This window comes from Mustela nivalis (assembly GCF_964662115.1).
Source record: "Mustela nivalis genome assembly, chromosome: 11".
In the NCBI taxonomy this organism is placed as follows: Eukaryota; Metazoa; Chordata; class Mammalia; order Carnivora; family Mustelidae; genus Mustela; species Mustela nivalis.
This window is the reverse complement of record NC_139030.1, coordinates 70,760,614-70,780,566: the sequence shown is the minus strand read 5'-3', so window position 1 is coordinate 70,780,566 and position 19,953 is coordinate 70,760,614. Positions and strand designations below refer to the sequence as shown.

The following is a 19,953-nucleotide window of genomic DNA, read 5'->3' as shown; positions in this document are numbered from 1 at the left end:
CAGACTCGAGGGCCTATGCAACCTATCACCCTTCTAAAATCCAAAAATGTTGAATTCTGAAACCCGTTTGGCCCCAGGGGTTTCCAAGAAGAAATTGTGAACCTATAGTTCTGTTTTGTTTTGTTTTTTTAGTGAATAGTAGCAAAAAGTATTTTAGAGTGGGGCCTGGGAAACAGAAGTAAAACTCAGTCCTTTTATGAGGTTAAAGGTCTGGTTAAAAGGAAGTGCTGAGGGGCAACTGGGAGGCCCAGTCAGTTAAGCATCTGCCTTTAGCTCAGGTCATAATCTTGGGGTCCTGGGATCAAGCCCCATGTCAGGCTCCCTGCTCAGCAGGGAGTCTGCTTTTCCCTCTCCCTCTGCCTGCCGCTCCCCCTGCTTGTGCTCTCTTTGCCAAAGAAATGGATAAAATCTTTTTTAAAAATAGAATTATAAAAAATAAATAAAAGGAAGTGCTGAGTGAACAGTTGGGGGGGGGGTGCCTTACACAACAGTGAGCTCTGGCCCTGGAGCTCTGTGAGTGTAGAAACCATACATTTCTTTCACTTTTGTAACTTCCTCGTGCTTATGACCGGTTGTGTCACCTCTGGTCTTTTTCGACATAACTGATTGGCACTAAGCCCTCACCAGCCACCGGTCCTGTCCTGAGGACAGCCTGCCTGGGTCGAACTCTCATCATTGTGGGTCCCTGTCCCAAGGTCCCCCGGTCTTGGCAAGTAGGCGCATTGCCCAGTGTGGGGGTGCAGTCAGTACGAACGTCATAAAACCTGCCGTGGCTCAGAGATTTGAGCCCTGGAAACCTGCCTTGTTTTAGATGGGTCACTTTCCCAAGCAGTTAAGATACAAAAATAGTGAAGTAAGGTCTTTTCTCATAGGATTAAGAGTGTCCCCCTAGGGCAGAGATGACACTAAATTTCCCTTTTGCTTTAAGAGTTACTTTCTCTTCAGGTGGAGCTAATACAACATAGCAGAAGCCTCCTTCACAAATTAAAAAAAAAACAAAAAACAAAAACCACACACACACACACACACACACACACACACACACACGAAAACCCTTCAGTCGCAACTGCCACTTACACTAAGCACAGGAAATCAAGTTATTTATAGTCGCCCGAGCTGTTTTCAGGTGATGTTGATTGGAGTCTTACCTGATTAGAGGTCCTTATCTAGCTTCTACAGAGTTGTGAGGGCAAATGCTGGTGCAACAAGTTTGCTCCTCAAAAGGCAATGTTCAGGAGGAATTTGTTATCCTTGAAAAATCAGGCTATGTGACTCAGCGGAGGCATTGTTTATGACTAGTTACTCAGGGTTTCCAAGTATCTGTTCATATTTAAAAGCATTCATCTTGGAATCTCAGAGGCCAAAAGGTTCAAATCACTAACCTGTTATCAAGATAAGCCTGTTACTCACCCGCTACAGGTTGGAGACTGGGTAGGGAGCAGAGGATTTTTTTTTTTTTTATTACCCACAGCTTTTCCTTTGGGCCACCAAAATCTTAGTTTTAGTTTTTGCTTTTTAATAAAGAAGCTCATTTTCATGAAATGGATTTACTGAATTTTTATTATTTAGACTTTCTAGATAAAATTATATTAGCTTCTTTCTCCATATTTGTGAAACAAGGCATTATCTTGATTCTCTCCGCGATGTAATATTCCAAATTGCCATGGGTTGATTGAGGCCACGACTGAAATCCCCTTCCCCTGGCCAAATTCCAGAATAAATACACAACAAAACCAGCAACAACACAAATGTGTATTCTGAGACTCATCCGTTCATTAGGGCGAGGGCCGGAGCTCAAGTGGTTTTCTCTTTAATACGGTAACCTGACAATTTTAAAGTCATGTAAGTGGTTTTGCCTTGAGTGGAAAAGCCTAACGACTTTGTAGTAGGAAAGTCATTTATCGTAATTTAATGAGGACTTTTAATTGTAACCAAAATGTTTCATTTGTATGTTTGTGTAATCAGCCTTCTCAAAGCAACCTCATTTCTGATCCTCACATCTTTTTTATTTTGTGGCAAGTGGGTGTGTCATCTTCCAAGGGGGAGAGAAATAGAGTGGCTTTTTGGTGTGGGCTGGGACCTCCTCTCCCTGCTCTGAAATTCCCCCCAGGCCGCTAGGGACCCAGCCCTGTGAATTTAGCTCAGATGGGGTTTAAAGGCACAGGGCTGGGTCCCTAGCGGCTACAGAGGGTAGAGGATGATGAGTTAAGCATTAACAACAGGTAGCATCCCCAGACACCTGCAGGGTCAGCCCTGTTAAATGGTTTCTGTAGACAGTTTTCCTAGCCCTTGCCAGAACCTTGTTTGGTTATCTCCATGTACAGATAAAGGGGAAACTGAGGCTCAGAGCGTCAGAGGACTTTCCCGAGTACACCCAGCTAGCAGGTGGTAGAGCCGGCTCAGACACAGGCCTGCTAATTCAGAGCTGGTGCTGATAACTGTCGCCACTGTATACAGTCCTTCACCGAGGGTCTGGCCAGCGGCTGCTGCTGTGTGGCTGCTGTGAGCTTCTCTTTGCAGCCTCTGGGGTGTCACAACCCCAGCACAGGGAGAAGCGTTTCTGGTTGCTAAGGCAGCCTCTTAGGGCACATGGCCTTGCCCCAAATGCATAATGAGACATCTTCGTTTTATTGAACATTTCCTTTTTTTCTCTGGTAGTTTTTCGACAAAAGAACTTTCTTTAAAAAAATTTTTTTTTAATTTTTTTGTTTATTGGGGTACATGCTTGACTCAGTTTGGTTAAGCGTCTGCCTTCAGCACAGGTCATTGTCTCAGAGTCCCCAATTGAGCCCCACATCAGGCTCCCTGCTCAGCGAGAGTTTGCTTCTCCCTCTCCCTCTGCCGCCATCCAGCACCCCCCCCCACCACCTCAGATTGTGTGCTCTTCTATCTCTCTTCACTCTCTCAAATGAATAAATAAAGTCTTTTTAAAAAGAGATTTTTTATTTATTCATTGAGAGAGAGCGAGTGAGGGCATCAAGCAGGGGAGCAGCAGAGGCAGAGGGAGAAGCAGACTCCCCACTGAGCAGGGAGCCCACCAGGGGCTCCAACCCAGGACCCCACCCTGGGAAGAGAGACGCTTAAGCAACTGAGCCATGCAGGCACCCCAGACAAAAGAAATTTCAGTGGACTTTATTTTTCTAAATAAGGAAAAAAAGAGTAAAACTGAAAGACAGCCACAGAAATTTCTGTTTTTCTATTTTCACACCACACCAACTTTGTAAGTGCTACGTATGTCAGCATCCCACAGAAGCATCCTTCCTGGGTGCTGTGCGGCTCTACCCCACCCCACCCAGACAGACAAGCTCACTGAGAATTGAAATGATCCCTCTGGGGGCACCCGGGTGGCTCAGTCAGTTAAACGTCTGCCTTCAGCTCTGGTCGGTCGTGGTCCCAGGGTCCTAGGATTGAGTCCCACACCAGGCTCCCTGCTCCGGAGAGCCTCCTTCTCTCCTTCTCTGCCACTGCCACACATGCTCTCTCTCACTCTCTCTCTTTCTCAAACAGATAAATAAAATCTTAAAAGAGAGAGGGAGGAAGGAAGGATGGAAGGATGGCCTCTGTTTCTCTCCTGGCTTGTTCTAGGAGTAGCGCTCGAATAGAGGCCATGTAGTAAATAGTCATGTGCTGCCTGATAAAGGAAGGCTCTGGAGTGTCCAGCCCTATTCTGAGAAGGAACGATGTCTGTTTTTTGTGACACCTTAAAAAAAATGTGGGGTTTGCAGGGAAGACTGTGAGTAGAGCAGGTTAAGGGGAAAGGAGGGGGGCCCAGATGAATTGACCAGAGAGCATCTGTCACCTGGAGGCCCAGCCGCACAAATGGGGCCAAGATGCTCTCCCCTGTCGGTCACACATGGTTATTTGTCGCTCTCTCTTTGTCATTCAAGCTCATTGAGGCTATTGAAGGAAATGTGGGCCTTCTCTCAGCTCAGAAAAAAATGTGAAAGATGTAAACAGCAAGAGGAGAAATGTATCCGTGTGGAGGACACTGTGCAACATGTTCATTTGCCCCCATCAGTATAGCAGTAGTTGCTAAATTGAAGATAGTGCTGGGAAGTTTCACTGGGTAAATGTTACTTTGTAAAGTTTAAGGTGAATGATACTAGTCGCTGCTTTCTATAAAGTAACATGAATAGTATTTTTTCTGAATAGGGCCAGTTTGTTATTTTGGCATATGGGGAGGTTTTTTTTTTTTTTTTAATTCATTATTCAGAAAAGCAAAGTCAGGAGATTTCTAGTAGCAAAATGGGGAAAGAGAACTGACAGTCTCACTGTAGAAACAGTTCACCTCTGGTGTAGAGATACAACATTTTAGAAGTGAAGGAAACTCCCGGAGATCGCTTAGCCTGGTTCCCCCGTTCCCTGTGATAAGAGCTAGCGTCCAAGAGTGATGCAGTGTCCAACAGACAGACTGTTAATTATAGAGAACACACTGATGGTCACCAGAGAGGAGTGGCTTTGCGGGGTGTGGAGATAAGTGATGAGGATGAAGGAACACATTTACCGTGATGAGAACTGAGTAATGCATGGAGCTATTGAATCACTGTATTGTACACCTGAAACTAACGTAACATGGTATGTTAATTACTCTGGAGATAAGATAATGAAATCAGATATAGATAAATAAATATTGCATGATTAACACACCACCACCAACAACAAAGAAGGTAGTGTAGTTTGTCAGAGCCCACATAAGTGGTGAAGGGTAGACCCAGAACCCGAGTGGGTGTTGAGGCCCCTCCCTGGATGGTCTCCGTCTGCAGAGACCTGGAGCGCTGTGACCCAGCCTGTGGAGAGGGGGTGCCCGATGCTCTGGGCTTTAACACCAGGTGCCCTGGTCTGGGCTCCTGGAGGCCCATGGCCTAATCTTGCAAAATAGAAGTCTCTCTGAAGGCTGGTGTTTTATCATAAAATTCCTTAGTAATTTTACATTCTATTCCAGAACTCACTGGAGTTGGCTTTGGTGGCAACTTGGTGTTTTAGATAACTAGTTACTTTAGTCTGTTTAAATATATATATATACACACACACATAAATAAATATATTTATTTATTTGAGAGAGATAGAGACCGAGAGAACGAGAGTGAGCAGGGAGAAGGGCAGAGGGAAAGAATTCCAAGCAGAATTCACCACCCACCCCAACACAAAGCCCGACATGGGGGCTCGATCCCATAACCCAGAGATTATGACCTGAACTGAAATCAAGAGTCGGACACTCAGCTGACTGAGCCATCCAGGTGCTCTTATGCTGTAGTCTTTAACTTTCTGTTTTCTAAACCTTCAAGTAAGATGGACAAAGAGTGTCATGTTTAGTCTGTGGCTCCCAGCCCCGTGCCCTTGACCTGTGGCCGGACTGTTTGGACCGAGAGGCCGAGCTGTAGAGAGGCTCAGCTCCCCTGTCCCATTCTGCACTTTCAAAGCTGTGGTTCTCAACCCTGTCGGACCCAGGCCCCCTTTTTGTAACAAGTTTTTAACATTCTCATTGCTAACCTGAAATGAAATTCATATGTGGTAGAATCTGCTGGGACATGTGATGTCAAGTCAATACAGTGTTTCAGCTGTTGCACTGAAAAGAGATAAAACAAAGGTAGATTGCCCTAGGAGAACATGGGTTTTGATAGAGAAAGGCTCTAGCCCCGGTGCACCAGAAGACCAAGGGAGTCGTCTCCGGTGAGCCAACGATGCCCTGAGCCGTAGCTGTGAACACTGACCGATGCAGGCCTGTGGTGCTGAGACCCACATGCCACACAGCTTGGGGCTGTGGGTGCCTTGACATTCCCAAGTGGTCCCTGACTCTTGAGGAAGTTCTGAACACAGCCAAGTCATCTTTCCTCAATGCTGATTGCATTCCTGAAACAGCCAGTGTATCTTACATGGCGCGAATTGTATTTTGATTTTATGCATATGTTGGAATCAGTTTGTAGATCAGAAAATTATGAGGTGGTTTCTTCTCTCCATCTGAGTCGTCAGTGGGAAGGTTCTTCACTGAGCACGCCTGTCTGAAGGCAGGATGGTTGGCCTGCTGTGTCCTGCCTTCAGTCACCGTGATGCCTTCAGTGCCCCCTAGATTCCCCAAATGCCCTCTGAAGTGTTGTTCCTGTCTCCCATCAGCACCTGCAATCCCAAAGTACCTTCCCCTTGTGGTGACTGTACTCACAGGCGTGGCCATAAAGCCACTGGGGGGACCTACAGTAATCTTGTAGGCCAGGGTTTTAGAAAGAGGAGCGTGAAGTGCACATGGCAGCCGAGGACCAAGGGGTGGTGGGTGCCGGCTACGGAGACAGCATGAGCCATTGTTGGTGAGCTGCTGGCTCATGCGCTCCCCTTCCCGTTAGTGTCCCCCGTTGCACTAGGCTGCTTGGACCAGCAGCCCGTCTTGAGAAGTTGCCGCACACGAGGGGTTGGGGACGTACCTAGAATACAAGCTGGCTGTCGCCACTTCCTGTGGCAAAGGCCACTCTGGGCAGGGACTCTGTGCCAGCCTTATGGTTACCCTGCACAGCCGTCCAGTCCAGACGAGAGCTAGACAGTGCGTCCTAAGGGGCTTTCCTGTGGGCCTGTGTCCACGGCCTCCAGCGAATCGGAGGTTTCCAGCCTGCCCCCAGCGGGATTCCTGAGCCTTTGTCAGCCCGGGGCCAGATCTCAAGGGGCAGAAGGTTCTGCTTGTTTCCAAACAAAATTGCTTCTTTGTCACCGCTTCAGGCTTCAGCTGCATGAGACTCCTCCTACCTTCCCGTGAGCAAACCTTTCCCTGAGAGCTTATGAGCTCTGGTTAGACAATGAGGCCTGGGAAAATAGTCTGGTTTTTCAGTTCTGCTTGATTCTAAACCTAAAAGCTAAAAGGAATGTGTACAATCAATAGTAAAACTTTCCTCCTAATTCTAGAACACTTTACAGCCGCCAGATCGCTTGTGTTTCTGAACAGCCCGTGTGGCTCATTTCCATGTTACATCTGAGCAAATGGAACAAAGAGGTGCCGGCCCCTGGGGTCCCCGAGGTGTGGCCACGGCTCAGAGGTGGACTCTCTCCGTGGCCCCCAGCAGTGGTCTTAATGTGTGGGGACAGCCTCCTCCCAAACACCTGTACTCAAATGTGACCGCATGCCTGGTCACAGGGCACGGCCCACCATGGTGGGCACTCCAGCAGTGCGTGTGAACCTACTTTGGGCTCTGTGTCCTGTCGTGAGTGGCCGCTGACTTCCAGAGCCCTCCTCCTGGTGCCCTTCCAGCCCCCAGACCTCACTGTAGGAAGTGACAAGAGCGCCTCTCAGTCACGTTTGTCAAGAATCACCCCCAAGTCAGGACTCATACTCCCCTTCTAGCTTCCAGGTAGAGTTCTAGAACCACTGGGGGCAACTGCAGAGTGGCCGAGCAGAATAAAAACATTTTCTGGGATCATAGGATGTGTGGGCTCGGGGTATAGGGCTCCACACCCTGCCGGAATCCCTGGAGAGTGTGGAAGCTGAGGACCCGGACCCAGAGCCAGTGACCCAAGGCCACACCAGACTCTCCAGGAAGTGACCGTGTCTTCCTCCCACAGCAGCAGATCTTGCTCCTGGAACTCCTGTCCTGCTGGTGTTTATCACCTGCCTGTTCTTTGATGGTCAGCCCATGGAGTCCTCAAGGTAGTTAAATGGGTAGGAGCCACAAGAAGGATATAAACACCTTAGAGCTGCACTGCGGAGACAGGGTTTGTGGGAGACACATCCCCCGTCCCCGGCAACCTGTGTGCCCCTGTGGCCATCCCTGGGCTGGGGGCCTCAGGGCCTCCAGAGACCCTGCTGGGAGAGTGAGTGTGCATGAGCCATTGGAGAGGAGGCTCCGGGGATTAGGCCCTTGCTGCTGTGTGTGTCCACAGTGTCTCCCATGGCATACACGACGCCCCTGCGACCAAGAGCTGTCCTATCTATCTAGGGTCAGTTGTAACAGGGGCTCTGTGGAGTCAATGGTTCCGCCTTTTAGAATTCTTCTCGGGAGAATCTGGTGGTGATGAGTGGGGGCTTCTCTTCCCAACCATCTCCATCATCAGAGGGCCCCTTGCTTTAAAGCCCAATGTCTCTGAAGCACCATTTGCGGGGTTCGAGGCCAGGGTGGGGGGGTCTCTGGGGGTTCGAGACCAGGGTGGGGGGTCTCTGGGGGAAGGGTGAGGCTGGCCTGTTAGGGGAGAGGACACTGCATTCTGGCCAGGAGCCTGGCTGGATGGGCTCCTCCCCAGACCCTGGAGAGGCCTGCTGGGGTGTGGCTGGGGGAGCAGCGGGGGGCAGCTGTGGGGAAGCTGTGGGGGAGCTGGGGGAGGCGGCAGCCCTGTAGGGGTTTTTAGCAACACCCCTGGCCACCTTAGCAGCCCTGAGCATGGTTTTGGTTTGGGGGCTCTGTCCTTTCTTTCCTTCCTCTCTCTCTCTCTCCCTGCCTCCCCCTTTTACCCTCCCTTTTAAAAATTTCCTATTTATTATGAAAAATGTCAAACATACCCAAACACAGATGGGTTAACAGAAGACAGAGTTCCCCACACTTGAGCGAGTGTCAGCACCACCCCGCCCCCGCCAACACACACAGACACACTGGGAGCATGTTGAAGCCCAGCAGGCTGGACTCCATCCCAGAGGCTCTGACTGGGAGGGCCTAGGGGTGGGAGGTGATTCTGCATCTCTAACTCTTCCCAGGTGTGCTGATGCTCTGGGGGGTTGGGGGGGTGCACACTGTGATAGAAGGCCCACCAGCCAGCCCGGCAGCTGTCAGCTTACATCCCTTCAGACCCCTCCTTCCCCCTCCCCCTTACTTATTAGAAGGCAAATCTGATGGCAGTCATACTATTTCATCTTAAATATTTTTTAGTATGTATCTCAACAAAGACGTGGGGAGCAGGAGGAGGCTTACGGCCCAGAGCTCTGCCTTTCCTGGAGCCCTTGGAGGCAGATGCTGAGGGCTTGACGCCTGTCTCCTGTCAGCTCTTGTAGGAAGGGAAGGGGGCATTCCAGAACTGGGAGAAAGGGCCAAGCCAGCTTGCCCTGCTGCCGTCCCGGGAGGTGCCCTGAGGTCACAGAATGAGCTTGGTCACAGGTCCATCGGGGAGCATCCCAGGAGCAACATGGGAGCTGAACAACGAGGCAGCGGACTGCTTGCTGGGCAGGGTGCGCGGTCTTGTATCCAAGCTTGCTTTTCTGAATCCCTGTGCCTTTTGACTTTGTCTTACATCCCACAAACCCACCCCTTTCCATCCTTCCAGTTTCGATGGACCATCACCCTCTTCCTTGAGTTGGGGAGTTTAGGGGGATTGAAGTGACGGCACTCCCCGACTCTGAGCCCCACACAGGCCCTGGGGGGTGAGCTGGGGTCAGCAGGCAGGATGTCCCGTCCAGGTTTGGGGAAGCACCCTGTGTGTCACAAGCATCGGGTATGGCACGTGGGGTTTCTTCACCAGGGTTCTCTGGCTGCTGGCACACACAGGCTTGGGACCCTAGGCTCCTGGCACCCTGCCAATGCCCTCTGGCCACCCCGCTTTGCTTCATCCCACCTCTTGAGGTTCACAGGGTTGCTGGCTCAAAGCAACCTCTGCCCACCTCCTTGATTCCCTACTGGCCTCCTCAGTCCCTTCCCACTCCCCACATAGCAGCCAGAGCGCTAGTTCTCAAACAGAGGTCAGCCCCTCCATGTCCCTTTGTAAAACCCTCCAGTGGTTTCACATTCCTTCAAGATAAGGTTCCAGCAGATACAGGGGCTGAAGCTAGGGCCCATGTCCCAGGCTCTCTGGCTCCTCCAGCTTGTCCCACATTCCAACTCCCCAGCCCTGGCTGTCTCCTCCAGAGACCGGGGACCCACACCGACATCCACAAGTCCTTCCCTGGCCGGGTCTGAAGGTGGTGCAAGGTTGGGTGGGCCTGGGCTGGCCATCACCAGTAGCTGCTGTCCCTCCCCACCAGCTAAGTGCAGAAGTGAAAGTAAGCATTTGGAAACTCTCCTACAAACTGTGACATAGCTGTGACCTCAAGAGTGAGTTTATAGTTCACAAAGGTGGCAGGTGGTGATGGGTTTGTCCTGCACACAGAAGCACTGGCCCAAGGCATGGGGGGAACCCAAGAACCCTTGCCTGGCCTGAGGCAATGGGAGGGCAGTACTGGCGTCCCAGGAAATGCTGTGGGGAATGAATTCCTGTTTGCTTATCACCGTGGTGGACCAGAGCTGTTTTGTATTCTTTTGTTTTCTTCATGACTTGGTCATATCATATTTCTTTCTGGTGACTTCACAGGGATCGCTTGGGGGATCTCGGTCTCTTAGGCTCTGGGTTGGGCTCTTTCATGTTCTTGGTAACATCAGTGTTTCAGGCTAAATTGTGTCGTCAGACTCTCTATCTAGTCTTTCATTCAGGCCTCTCAGGCCAGGACCAGGCTTGTGATGCTGGTCACAGTCGTGTGCTCATGAAGTTGGTCATGCAGAGGTATCTAGACCTGTTTAAATGTCGACACCTGTGTCTGTTGGTGTTTAATTAGTTGGATTCACAGAAGAGAACATGATTTTTACCACTTCCTATGTGACAGGCGTCTCGCTTCCCGGGTGTGAGTCCCATGCGAACCCTAAGAGAGGAAGGTGTTTCACAAGGCAGCAATCACAACGATTCGAAATCGTACTGCCTGAGAAGTTTAGCCCTTTTCTGAATTGGAACTGAAGGTCAAGTGACTACAGCTGATACAGCTTCATAAGGAACTTACCCTGTGACTTGGTTCATTCCCACCATTCCTTTATCATCCAGGCCTGGGTCCCTCAGATCCAGAGCTCTGGTGGGTTTTAGTCTGTTGGTGCCATTGTCCTCATGACCAGGACAGACTTTCTGGATTGGACCTGAGGACCATAGGAGTGTGTGGGCCAAGACGGGACCCACTTCCAGGGTGGAGGGAGGCCCACGGGGTAGCTGAGATGTAGTCTGTGTGGTCCGATGGGCTGTTGTTTTGGAAGCCTGCCTCTCTGGTGGGAGGTCACACCAGGGGTCAGGGACTGCGTGTTCACCGAGATGGTCTCCTCAGGGATCGTTGGTCCAGTCCCAAGCAGAGCTACAGGAAAGCAGTGGGGGACGGGATGGTTGTATGCAGTTCAGACTCCCCCCAGGTCAGAGACACTAGCCCTGTGACACCAGACCCCACCTCTTTGTCTTATCTCTTGCTGCCGGCAGGAGAGTCTGACTTCCTGATCCTCTTTTAAAGGGCTCACCTGATTAGGTGAGGCCCACCTAGGATCATCTATCTTTTGATTAAGTCAGCTGACGAGAGACCGTAATTATTTTTGTGTTTCTTTGGCCTTGAGATATCACCCCAGTCACAGGAGCGGCGTCACTCCCACTCACAGTGCTGCCCATGCTCAAGGGGAGAGGATTTTGTGGAGCAAGTACACCAGGGCAGGAATCTTGGGGACCCCTGAGAATCGGACTGCCATCCTCCTCTCTGCCTGTGCCCCCCCCCCCGCAGCCCTCCCTTCTTCTCTTTTCCTGTCTCTCACATTCCTGCCGCGCCCCTCCCCTTCACCCTCCTGCATGCCCTCCCTTCTCCCTTCCCCTTCTGCCTCCAGGCCTGGTTCCAAGCTGGTGGCTCTGGCGGCCTGGGCTGTACCGGCACAGACACAGACCCGGAGCCAGCAGGCAGGGGCCGGGCCTCCCCGCAGCAAGGCAGGCAGGTAGGCAGGCTGCACTCAGAGTGAACCTAGTCCTCTTGCTGACCCAGCCAAGCTACCGTAGCATTTCAGCGTGGCCGGGTGTCAGTCACATGAGCCTTCCCCTCCCTTCCCCCGAACTCTGCTGGATCTTTTTAGACCCTGAGGGGCCCCCTCCACGGTGTAGCATGGTTTAGAAAATTGAAAATGGTGCCAAGGTATCAATGTACTGAAGCAGTTGTGAAATTTGACCCTACCACCACCCCCCACTTGAGGGACCTGGGCTCGGGTTGATAGAGGAACCACGCGAATGCACCAAGTTACAGAAGAAATTCCTTATAAGGCCACACACCTCTGACAGATGAGCTAAGGTCAGTTTTCAACCCAGATTCGAATTCAGACAAGATAAATTTGTGAGTCAGTTACCAGTGTGGCATGGAGGACACGGGCGTCCTCGACACTGGGATCCACCGACTGGGATCCACCGTGCTGATGGGAGCCGGGTCCTTCGGAACAGACGGGATGATGACACCTGGGCCACCTCCTGTTTGCTGGCCCACTGGCCACACCGGAGGAACTCTGGCTGCCTCTCCCGGCCCTGCTTTAACACCTAAAACTATCAACAGAATTGTCAGTGGAAGAATTACAAGTATATTCATTCCCCCAAAGAAACCAAGAGGAAAGAAGGTGGAATTTGCTGGACACCGGAAAACCCGAATCCTGTGCATATGTGCCACGTCCTCACGGAGCCGTTTGCTGTACCAGCTGAAACAGTGAATGGACAGATCTGTGGAGTGGGAAGCAGTGTGAGTGGCAGGTTCAAGGGCGCAAGTCAGCCCTGGTCTAGAGTTTTAATGGTCTTCAGTACAGTTTGGCTAAATAGCTATCCAAGTTGATAAATAGTTACTTTTGTTTTGTCTTGTTTTTATGTAATGCTTCTAACAGCTAGGACCCACCGACCATCCTGCTCCTCTGGTCTTGTCCTGAGGAAAGACGAGCTTCCTGGCACTGTGGATGTTGGAGAGGGAGCAGAGGGCAGCAGGGTGTCCTGAGAGGTGACTAGACAGGAGTTCTGGAATGTAGTGTCAGAGTCCCAGCCCTGTGCCCTGGGACAGGTCCAACAGCCTCTCTAGGCATCCACTTCCTGCTTTGTAAAAGGGACGGTCCTGCCCAGCTCTGATGCTTTGCTCTAAGCAGTAGTCTGTCATAGCTCCAGAGGAAGGCACGCACCCAGCCCTGCCACTTGGAGGCTGTGTGACCTTGGTCAAGTTACATGCCCTCTCTTTGCCATAGTTCTCTCCTCTATAAACTGGGGATGGTAATAATATCTACCTAAGAGGGTTGTTGTAAGGCGTATGTGGCACAATATTTATAAGGTCCTTAGAGCTGTGCCCACTTAGGGGAGCCTGGGGGGCTCAGTCGGTTGAGCATCTGCCTTCAGCTAGGGTCATGCTCTCAGGGTCATGGGATTGTCACATGTCGGGCTCCCTGATCAGTTGGGAATTGGCTTCTCCTTCTCCCTCTGCCCCTTTCTCCTGCTCGTTCTCTCTCTCTTTCAAATAACTAAATAAAGTCTTTTATAAACAACAACAGCAACCATGCCTACTTGGCATTTAGTAAGGGCTCTGTAAACGGTAGTGATCCTTATTGTCTGTACGACTGCTACCGTCATTCCTGCTGACCTTTAACTCGTATGAGTCTGTGATGTGTTACGGTGTATTTATTAAACGCCAAACAAAGTCTCTTACTAACGGCTTCATCATTCACACGAAAGGAGCCACTGATCCGTCTGCTAATAAAATCCCCTGTGTGTTTCAGGCGGAGGCAAGGCTGGCGGCGAAGCGTGCGGCCCGTGCCGAGGCTCGGGAGATCCGAATGAAGGAGCTGGAGCGGCAGCAGAAAGAGGTAAGGCTCCTGGTTCTGTGCGGGGTTTCTTTCACAGGTGTTTTCATTTTGGGTAGAGCGTGCAGGTGCAGAGACACCTGTTGCTATTTACACACCTGTCCGCTTGACAGTGCTCACGATCGGAATGCGCCGTGCCTGTGACTGTTGTTCAAGGTCAGGCCAGGGAGTGCGCATAGCACGGATGCCGGGCGTGCCTGTCCCAGACCTCGACCTGCTGGGTCCTGAGACAGCCTCCCGCGCAGCCACTCGCCTGCCTACATCCAGCCCAGCCTTCTGGCCGAAAGGAGCCAAGAGCTGCTGGTTCTGAACCTCAAGATCTATCCATCCAGCCAGAATCTCAAGCCTCTGAGTTGAAAAGTGAAAGAACAGAATATTATTTTTTTAAACTAACCAAACTATTTTGTTTAAAAATATTTCCCCTTGCGGCTTTTACCTGTTTTAGTAAGTTTCGTGATGCCTGAAGCCCATATGTGGCACAGAAAACAGAATATACACCATGGGTGGGACAGCTGGGAAGAAACTGCGCCCCACCCCCCGCGCACCAAGGGAAGGTGGACAGGAATGGGCTTACATACCTGTTAATGTAGTCTGCTACTTATTTTCGTAATCTTGAGCTACAGCCTAGGTCGTGTGGACAGCGCGAGGACTCTTGACCTTGTGGTTAGAGCAGTGAACTTTTCTGTGACCTTGAAGTCCACGTGGTGAAGGAAGCAGACCCGTGTTCTCTGTGGGCTGCACCCTGTGGGAGCATCCACACCAGGCCCCACTACAGGGCTTCTCTTGGTCAGAACATTTGAATTTGCCAAGCCAGAGAGAGGCAGCCAGCTGCTTTTCCCAGGGCTGATTTTGCATAGCCAGAATTTTAAAGCTGAGCCAGTGTTTATAAAGCACGTGAGATTTCCAATAAAAACCTGCGTTTCCAGTTTCTCTTCAAATCCTTGTGGATTCCACTGCTCACCCTCACATTCCCTGAGGTGGGGGGAGGGGAGACACCCCCCCCCCCCCCCGCACCTGCCTTAGGTGCTTCTTGTTGCCTTGTTGCCATTCCCTGCATGTGGAGGGTAGCATGCCCCTGGGTGAACGGGTTCAGGCAGAACCAGATTTGAATTTGGGGAAGAAGAATGGGGTTTGAAGAATGGATTGCAGATTGCTAGAAGCTCTGGGCCAGAATGTTACTTAGGAGAGTTAAAACACAGGCCTGGTGGCTGGAGGCTGAGGGGCCCCCAGTGATGGGGACACGCGGGGATGTGGTTCCCGAGAGAAGGGCCCCACCACCCTCCAGCGGGGCCTGGAAAGCAACCTGAGCTGAAGGGCAAGTGGTGGCTCTTTTACAATGCCTTAGGTGTTTCTTGTCCTGTGTTTACCATGGGGGAAAAGCCTAAAATATTTGAAGGTAATTTATCACATCCTCCCCCCTCGTTAGAAATACAAATACAGTTGCAATTAAGTTCTAGTTTTGAAGCTGTTCTGCCTGTAGAATTAGCTTCTACTTGGATTTCTTGTACTTTTTCTCTTAATTTATGCAAAGCATGGGTTTGGCACTTTCCCAGTGCTTTCCCCTGAGAATCATGGTTGTCATTTTAAAACCGGAAATAGGCACTCTGGAATTTTTTGCGTGGGTGATTTGGACTCCTGTGTCGCACCGATGTCTACTGGGATGCGTCCCCTTCCGTCATCTCAGTGAAGGGTGAGGTTCAGCCCACTGGGGCTGAGGGTCATCAGCTCCAGGGGATGCGTCTCACCAGGAGCGATGGTCAAAGATCCTTCAGAGATGCATTTTCAGGACATCTCTGGAGAGAAGGATCTGAACAGGAGGTCAAGAGAACGTCTAGGTCCAGTTGCTTATAGACTTTGTCCCACACCTGTCTGAGACCCTGTCACTGTGCTGTGGGAGCCACCCTGACAGCAGACGGCTTCTGCCAACTCAGACGCTGGTATTAATAGTAATCAGAGGCCACTCAATGGAAAAGTTCTTTTAGCCTGAACTGGTTTTTAAAAATAGATATTTTTCCTTTTTTCAGATTTTTTTTTCAAACTGCCTGGTGTCTGGTTCTTGTTAGAATATTTTCGTTCATCCAGCAGACACCTGCACGCCCACTGTCTGCTGGACCCTGCAGCCCCCCGCCGCGCTTTGGAAGGGAACATGGCAGTGGGGGGAGGGCAGGTGTCCAGAGGCTGGGTCTCCAGCTCTGCCTCCCAAGCTGTACCACTGGTCTGGGGCCAACGGCCACTGCCCTCTTGGGGCTCATTCACTTAATCTATTCCCTGGTTCTCCAACAGGGCCCTGGTCCCTGTTCTGTTAAAGTTGTAAAAGCCTTATAGGGGATCTTCCTGACATATGTTCCCACTCCACCAGCTTTTCCATGGTGGACCAAATCCCAGCAGCACTGGTGTGTCTGGCGGCCTGTCGCTGCGTCTAAGCCCACTGCTGGAGCCCACAGGGCTGACCCCAGGGAGAAAGAGAGAGGGGACAGTGACATCTGGGGGCCCTGCCTTGGGCACTCAGGATGGTATCAGTAATCTTAACTTTATCATCAGCCTCGGGTGTAAGGGAAACTGACACGCACTGAGAATACGATGTCAAATTTCCACAAAACCAAGAGGAGAATGAGTTATGCATTGTGTCCATACACATCTGTTTTCCAGATGCTATGTTTAGCTTAACTGTGGCCTTAGTGATGGGTGGAGTTCATTTAAATACAGGCACAATAACGTTATGTGTGGCTGAGCTTCACAAAGTGCTTTAGCAAAAGTGCTTGATGTAGAAAAATCTTGCTTGATCTAGAAAAAAGTGAAGAGTTGAGCCACGAAAATGACTGTTTGAGTGGCCTCCTTTAGAAGCAAAGCCCCCCTGCTCCCGAGGTTCCTGTGGCTCCTCACAGTGGCCTCACGAGGCCAGGAAGCCCCCACCAGACACACGGGGCCGGGGAGCCCCCGGTCCCTGCCACAGGGCGTTGTAACCTGGGCCTGTGCGCCAGCAGAGCCCCGCTTCTGGGCAGTATGGCCATCCCTGGCATTTGGTGCCAGTTGAGGAGCTCGGCTTTGCAGAGAAAAGCTGATTAAAACCAGGAATCTGGTCAGAAACACCACAGTTGGCCTCGGTGGGACACGTGTTAGAACTGGGACACTCTCCGTTTTAACAGCATGTTTCACATTTGTTGTCAAGACATGGAAGCGGTTCCTGGAAATCAGATGTTGTATCTTGAGTCAAATTCCAAGGAACGTCTTGCACGAAAGCAGGTGGTCACTGGGGTCTCGTTGATCTTCTGCTACATGACAGAGGTGCTTGTGGATGCAGGCGTGGGTTTCCATGATGTGTGGGGCTGAGTTCCGAGGGGCCAGCAGGAAAGCTTGGCTTTGCATGTGAGAAAGTACCCCCGAGTGAGCACCAGCTTCTTGGTTTCTCTTCCCAGTGTGACCTCATCCTCCTCTGTGTGTGATTTCACCTTCCTCCCTGTGTGATCCCACAGACCATTCACCCGTGCTCACCCTCCTCCCTCTCTGACCTTACCTTCCTTCCTGTATGATCTCACCCTCCTCCCTGTGTGATCCCACAGAACATTCACCTGTGCTTACCCTCTTCCCTCTCTCACCTCACCCTTCTCCCTGCATGATCCCACAAAGCATTCACCCATGCTCACCCTCCTCCCTCTCTGGCCTCACCCTCCTCCCTGTGTGATCCCCCAGATCATTCACCCGTGCTCACCCTCATCCCTCTCTGGCTTCACCCTTCTCCCTCTCTGGCCTCACCCTCCTCCCTGTGTGATCCCCCAGACCATTCACCTGTGCTCACCCTCCTCCCGTATGATCTCATCCTGCTCCATGTATGATTTCACAGGCGATTTCCCCTGTGCTCACCTTTCTCCCTGTGATCTCACCCTGCTCCCTGTGTGACCCCATGGACTGGCAAAGAGTTAGTGAAGGCATCTCCACAGTTCCTTCTCTGCAGAACTCACACTCTCATTTGGGGTCAGTTACATGCCTGATGACCAGCACCCGTGACATAAATTCTCAGTGTGCATAGTGACACCCTGTGTGTGTCAGGAAGGGAGCAGAGAAGCCAGCCCTGGTCCATGCAGCCTGTGGGATGCTGAGTGAGGGAGTGGCATGTGGGATAGGGCAGAACACAATGACAGCCAGGTCAGGGAAGGGGTGAAGAAGCATGGAGGGAGCACCCCCCCCCACCCCACCCCAGTCTGTCCTGCAGTTTATACTAATCTGGTTGCCTCAGCCAAGCACTGACCCACCCAAGTGACACTGTTGCTAGCAGAAATTTAGGGTCTTGGAAATACGAGAGCATTGATATTTAAAGTTTGTCTGTTGGTTCAAAAAAGGGGGCGAATCTGAAAGATTTAAGCTAAAATAGATGTATATTTTATTGCTAGTCAAAGAGAGCTGGGGTGGGGCAGAGGGGAACGTCAGGGACATCCTAGAGCCCCTGGCCCGGGGCAGCAGCACACTTGGGTGCTGTCACAGTCCACAAGGGACTCTGCCCAAGTTTCACTTACAAGTGAAGAAAGCAGACAGTTATCCCCACAGCTAAGAAGACAGCTGAGCCAAGATTCACATTCCTACGCCTGGCAGCTGTAAGTTGTCCTAGTAGCTAAAACCAAATAGACACTTAACAAGAAAAACCCAGGGCAGAGTCCATGGGATTCAGGTGGTGTGGGAGCTGGCTGGCACCCTCAGCGGAGGGGAAAAGGGAAGATGCACGTAACCCCTGATCAGTTTATAAGCAGCTACATACCCCGGGAAACCAGTTTTCTCATTGGTGCGGACTTGGAAGCACAGCGTAATAAACACAGAATAGGCAGCTTTGTTAGCAGGAGTGTTAGAGAGAACACAGAAGCCGTGGCTGTTCTTGTAGCTCTTTTTTGATGTGAGATGAGCTGGGGGCCTGGGGGCTCTACCTGTGGACATGCATGTGCACACGTGAGCGTTTGTGTGTACCGCTAGAGGGGGGAGCGAGGCAAGCTGGCAGGGCCTAAGAATTCAGGAAGGTGTACAGGCGACACTTGTCTCAGCCCGTCCTCTGCATATCACATCTCTGGGCCTATTATTAGAACTAGCTAACTCGATTTGAGGTTATACAATCTGATAGCCCCGGGGCACTGGCATTTTAAGTTGTTGATTAAGTGGAAATGAATATGCTTCACAAGGCCAGTGTTTAACTAGTGTAGGGTTGATGCTTTGGTGTAAAAAAAGTGAGAAATGTGATCCCTGTTTTCATCTGGGGGTGAGCCATCCGCCTTCACACAGGTGTTTCTGAGCAGGGGCGAGGCTTTCCTGGAGAGGGAGCTCAGATCTGCTGAAGGTGGACAGAGCCTTGACTCCGTGGAGGAGGAGGGGTGACTGTTGTTCGAGGCCAGGAAGGGGGAAGCTGGTGACAAAAGTTGGAGTTTTTGGAGGTGGGTTATGGTTGGAGCGACACTAGTGCCTGGGATACCCCAAGACGGGGACAAGGCAAGCAAGTAGACACCATGCTGGAGTGTAGATCTGTCCTCAAGTCCCACAGACCCTGAGGACATGGGGCCTGTGAGCTGGCCGTGGATTTACCCCGACCTCCCAGGCCCACCCAGCCCTTCCATGGTGGCCTCTAGCTCTCTCCATCCTGATTCTTCGCGCAAATGGGGAGACCTGACTGTGGCCTGTGTTCGCTTTGCTGTAGGGCTGCGTAAAAGGGTTATGAGCTCCTTCTGAGTGGATTCATGGGGAAGAATAATATTGTAGCTATTCTTTGGGAACTCCGAGTGAGCCTTTTACTTCGCATGAGGACCTCAGCTAGTAGAAACACATGGTGATGGACAACCAGCCAATCTGATGAATGGGCTGTGTTTCTTTAATTGCTGCTGACTTGATAAGCATTTTCGTGGTCAGTACTGTGTGTCCTGTGGTCATAATGTTGAATACGTTCACGTGTGCTCACCCATGTAAGACTAGAAATGTCAAGCATTGGCCGTGATTTGAGTAAAGCCTGACTCAGCAAATGTTTTGTTCTATGAATGAATGAATGAGCCTGATACCTCAGTCTTACCTGGTGATACTGCACAATTAGGAGAAAAAGCTGAAGCAAATGAATATGTCAGTGTGTGATAATACGCTTTTTAAAAAACATGTCTCAGTTCTGTTCTAGTAATTGCTGCTTCTTTACCTGTCATTTTCCTGGCATTGTTCACACCCACGTGAATCAGAATAGGAAAGCATCTTTCTTCCCTACTTGGGCACTTGATCAGTGGACTTTACACTGTACTTTCTAGTTGAACTTTTATCATTGTGCAGAGAAGTTTTGAATTGAAGATGAAGTGCTTTTCCCCACTGCTGGTAATGGTTACATGGACTCAGTGCACTAGAATCACACCAGGATTCTTGCAGGCACCCACCTGTGTGTGCCTCGGTCTCACCATTGTATCTC

At 50.8% G+C, this 19,953-nt stretch overlaps 1 protein-coding gene across 45 annotated transcripts in view; it reads left to right on the top strand.

The window, feature by feature from the left end:
* Window positions 1-19,953, top strand: part of LRRFIP1 (LRR binding FLII interacting protein 1) — a 136,419-nt gene that overhangs the window by 60,398 nt on the left and 56,068 nt on the right. For all 45 annotated transcript variants that reach the window (XM_082691024.1, XM_082691023.1, XM_082691015.1 and 42 more), the window contains exon 2: window positions 13,455-13,541. In XM_082691024.1, coding sequence (XP_082547150.1) covers window positions 13,455-13,541 — 87 coding nt within the window. The remainder of the gene's footprint in view (window positions 1-13,454; window positions 13,542-19,953) is intronic.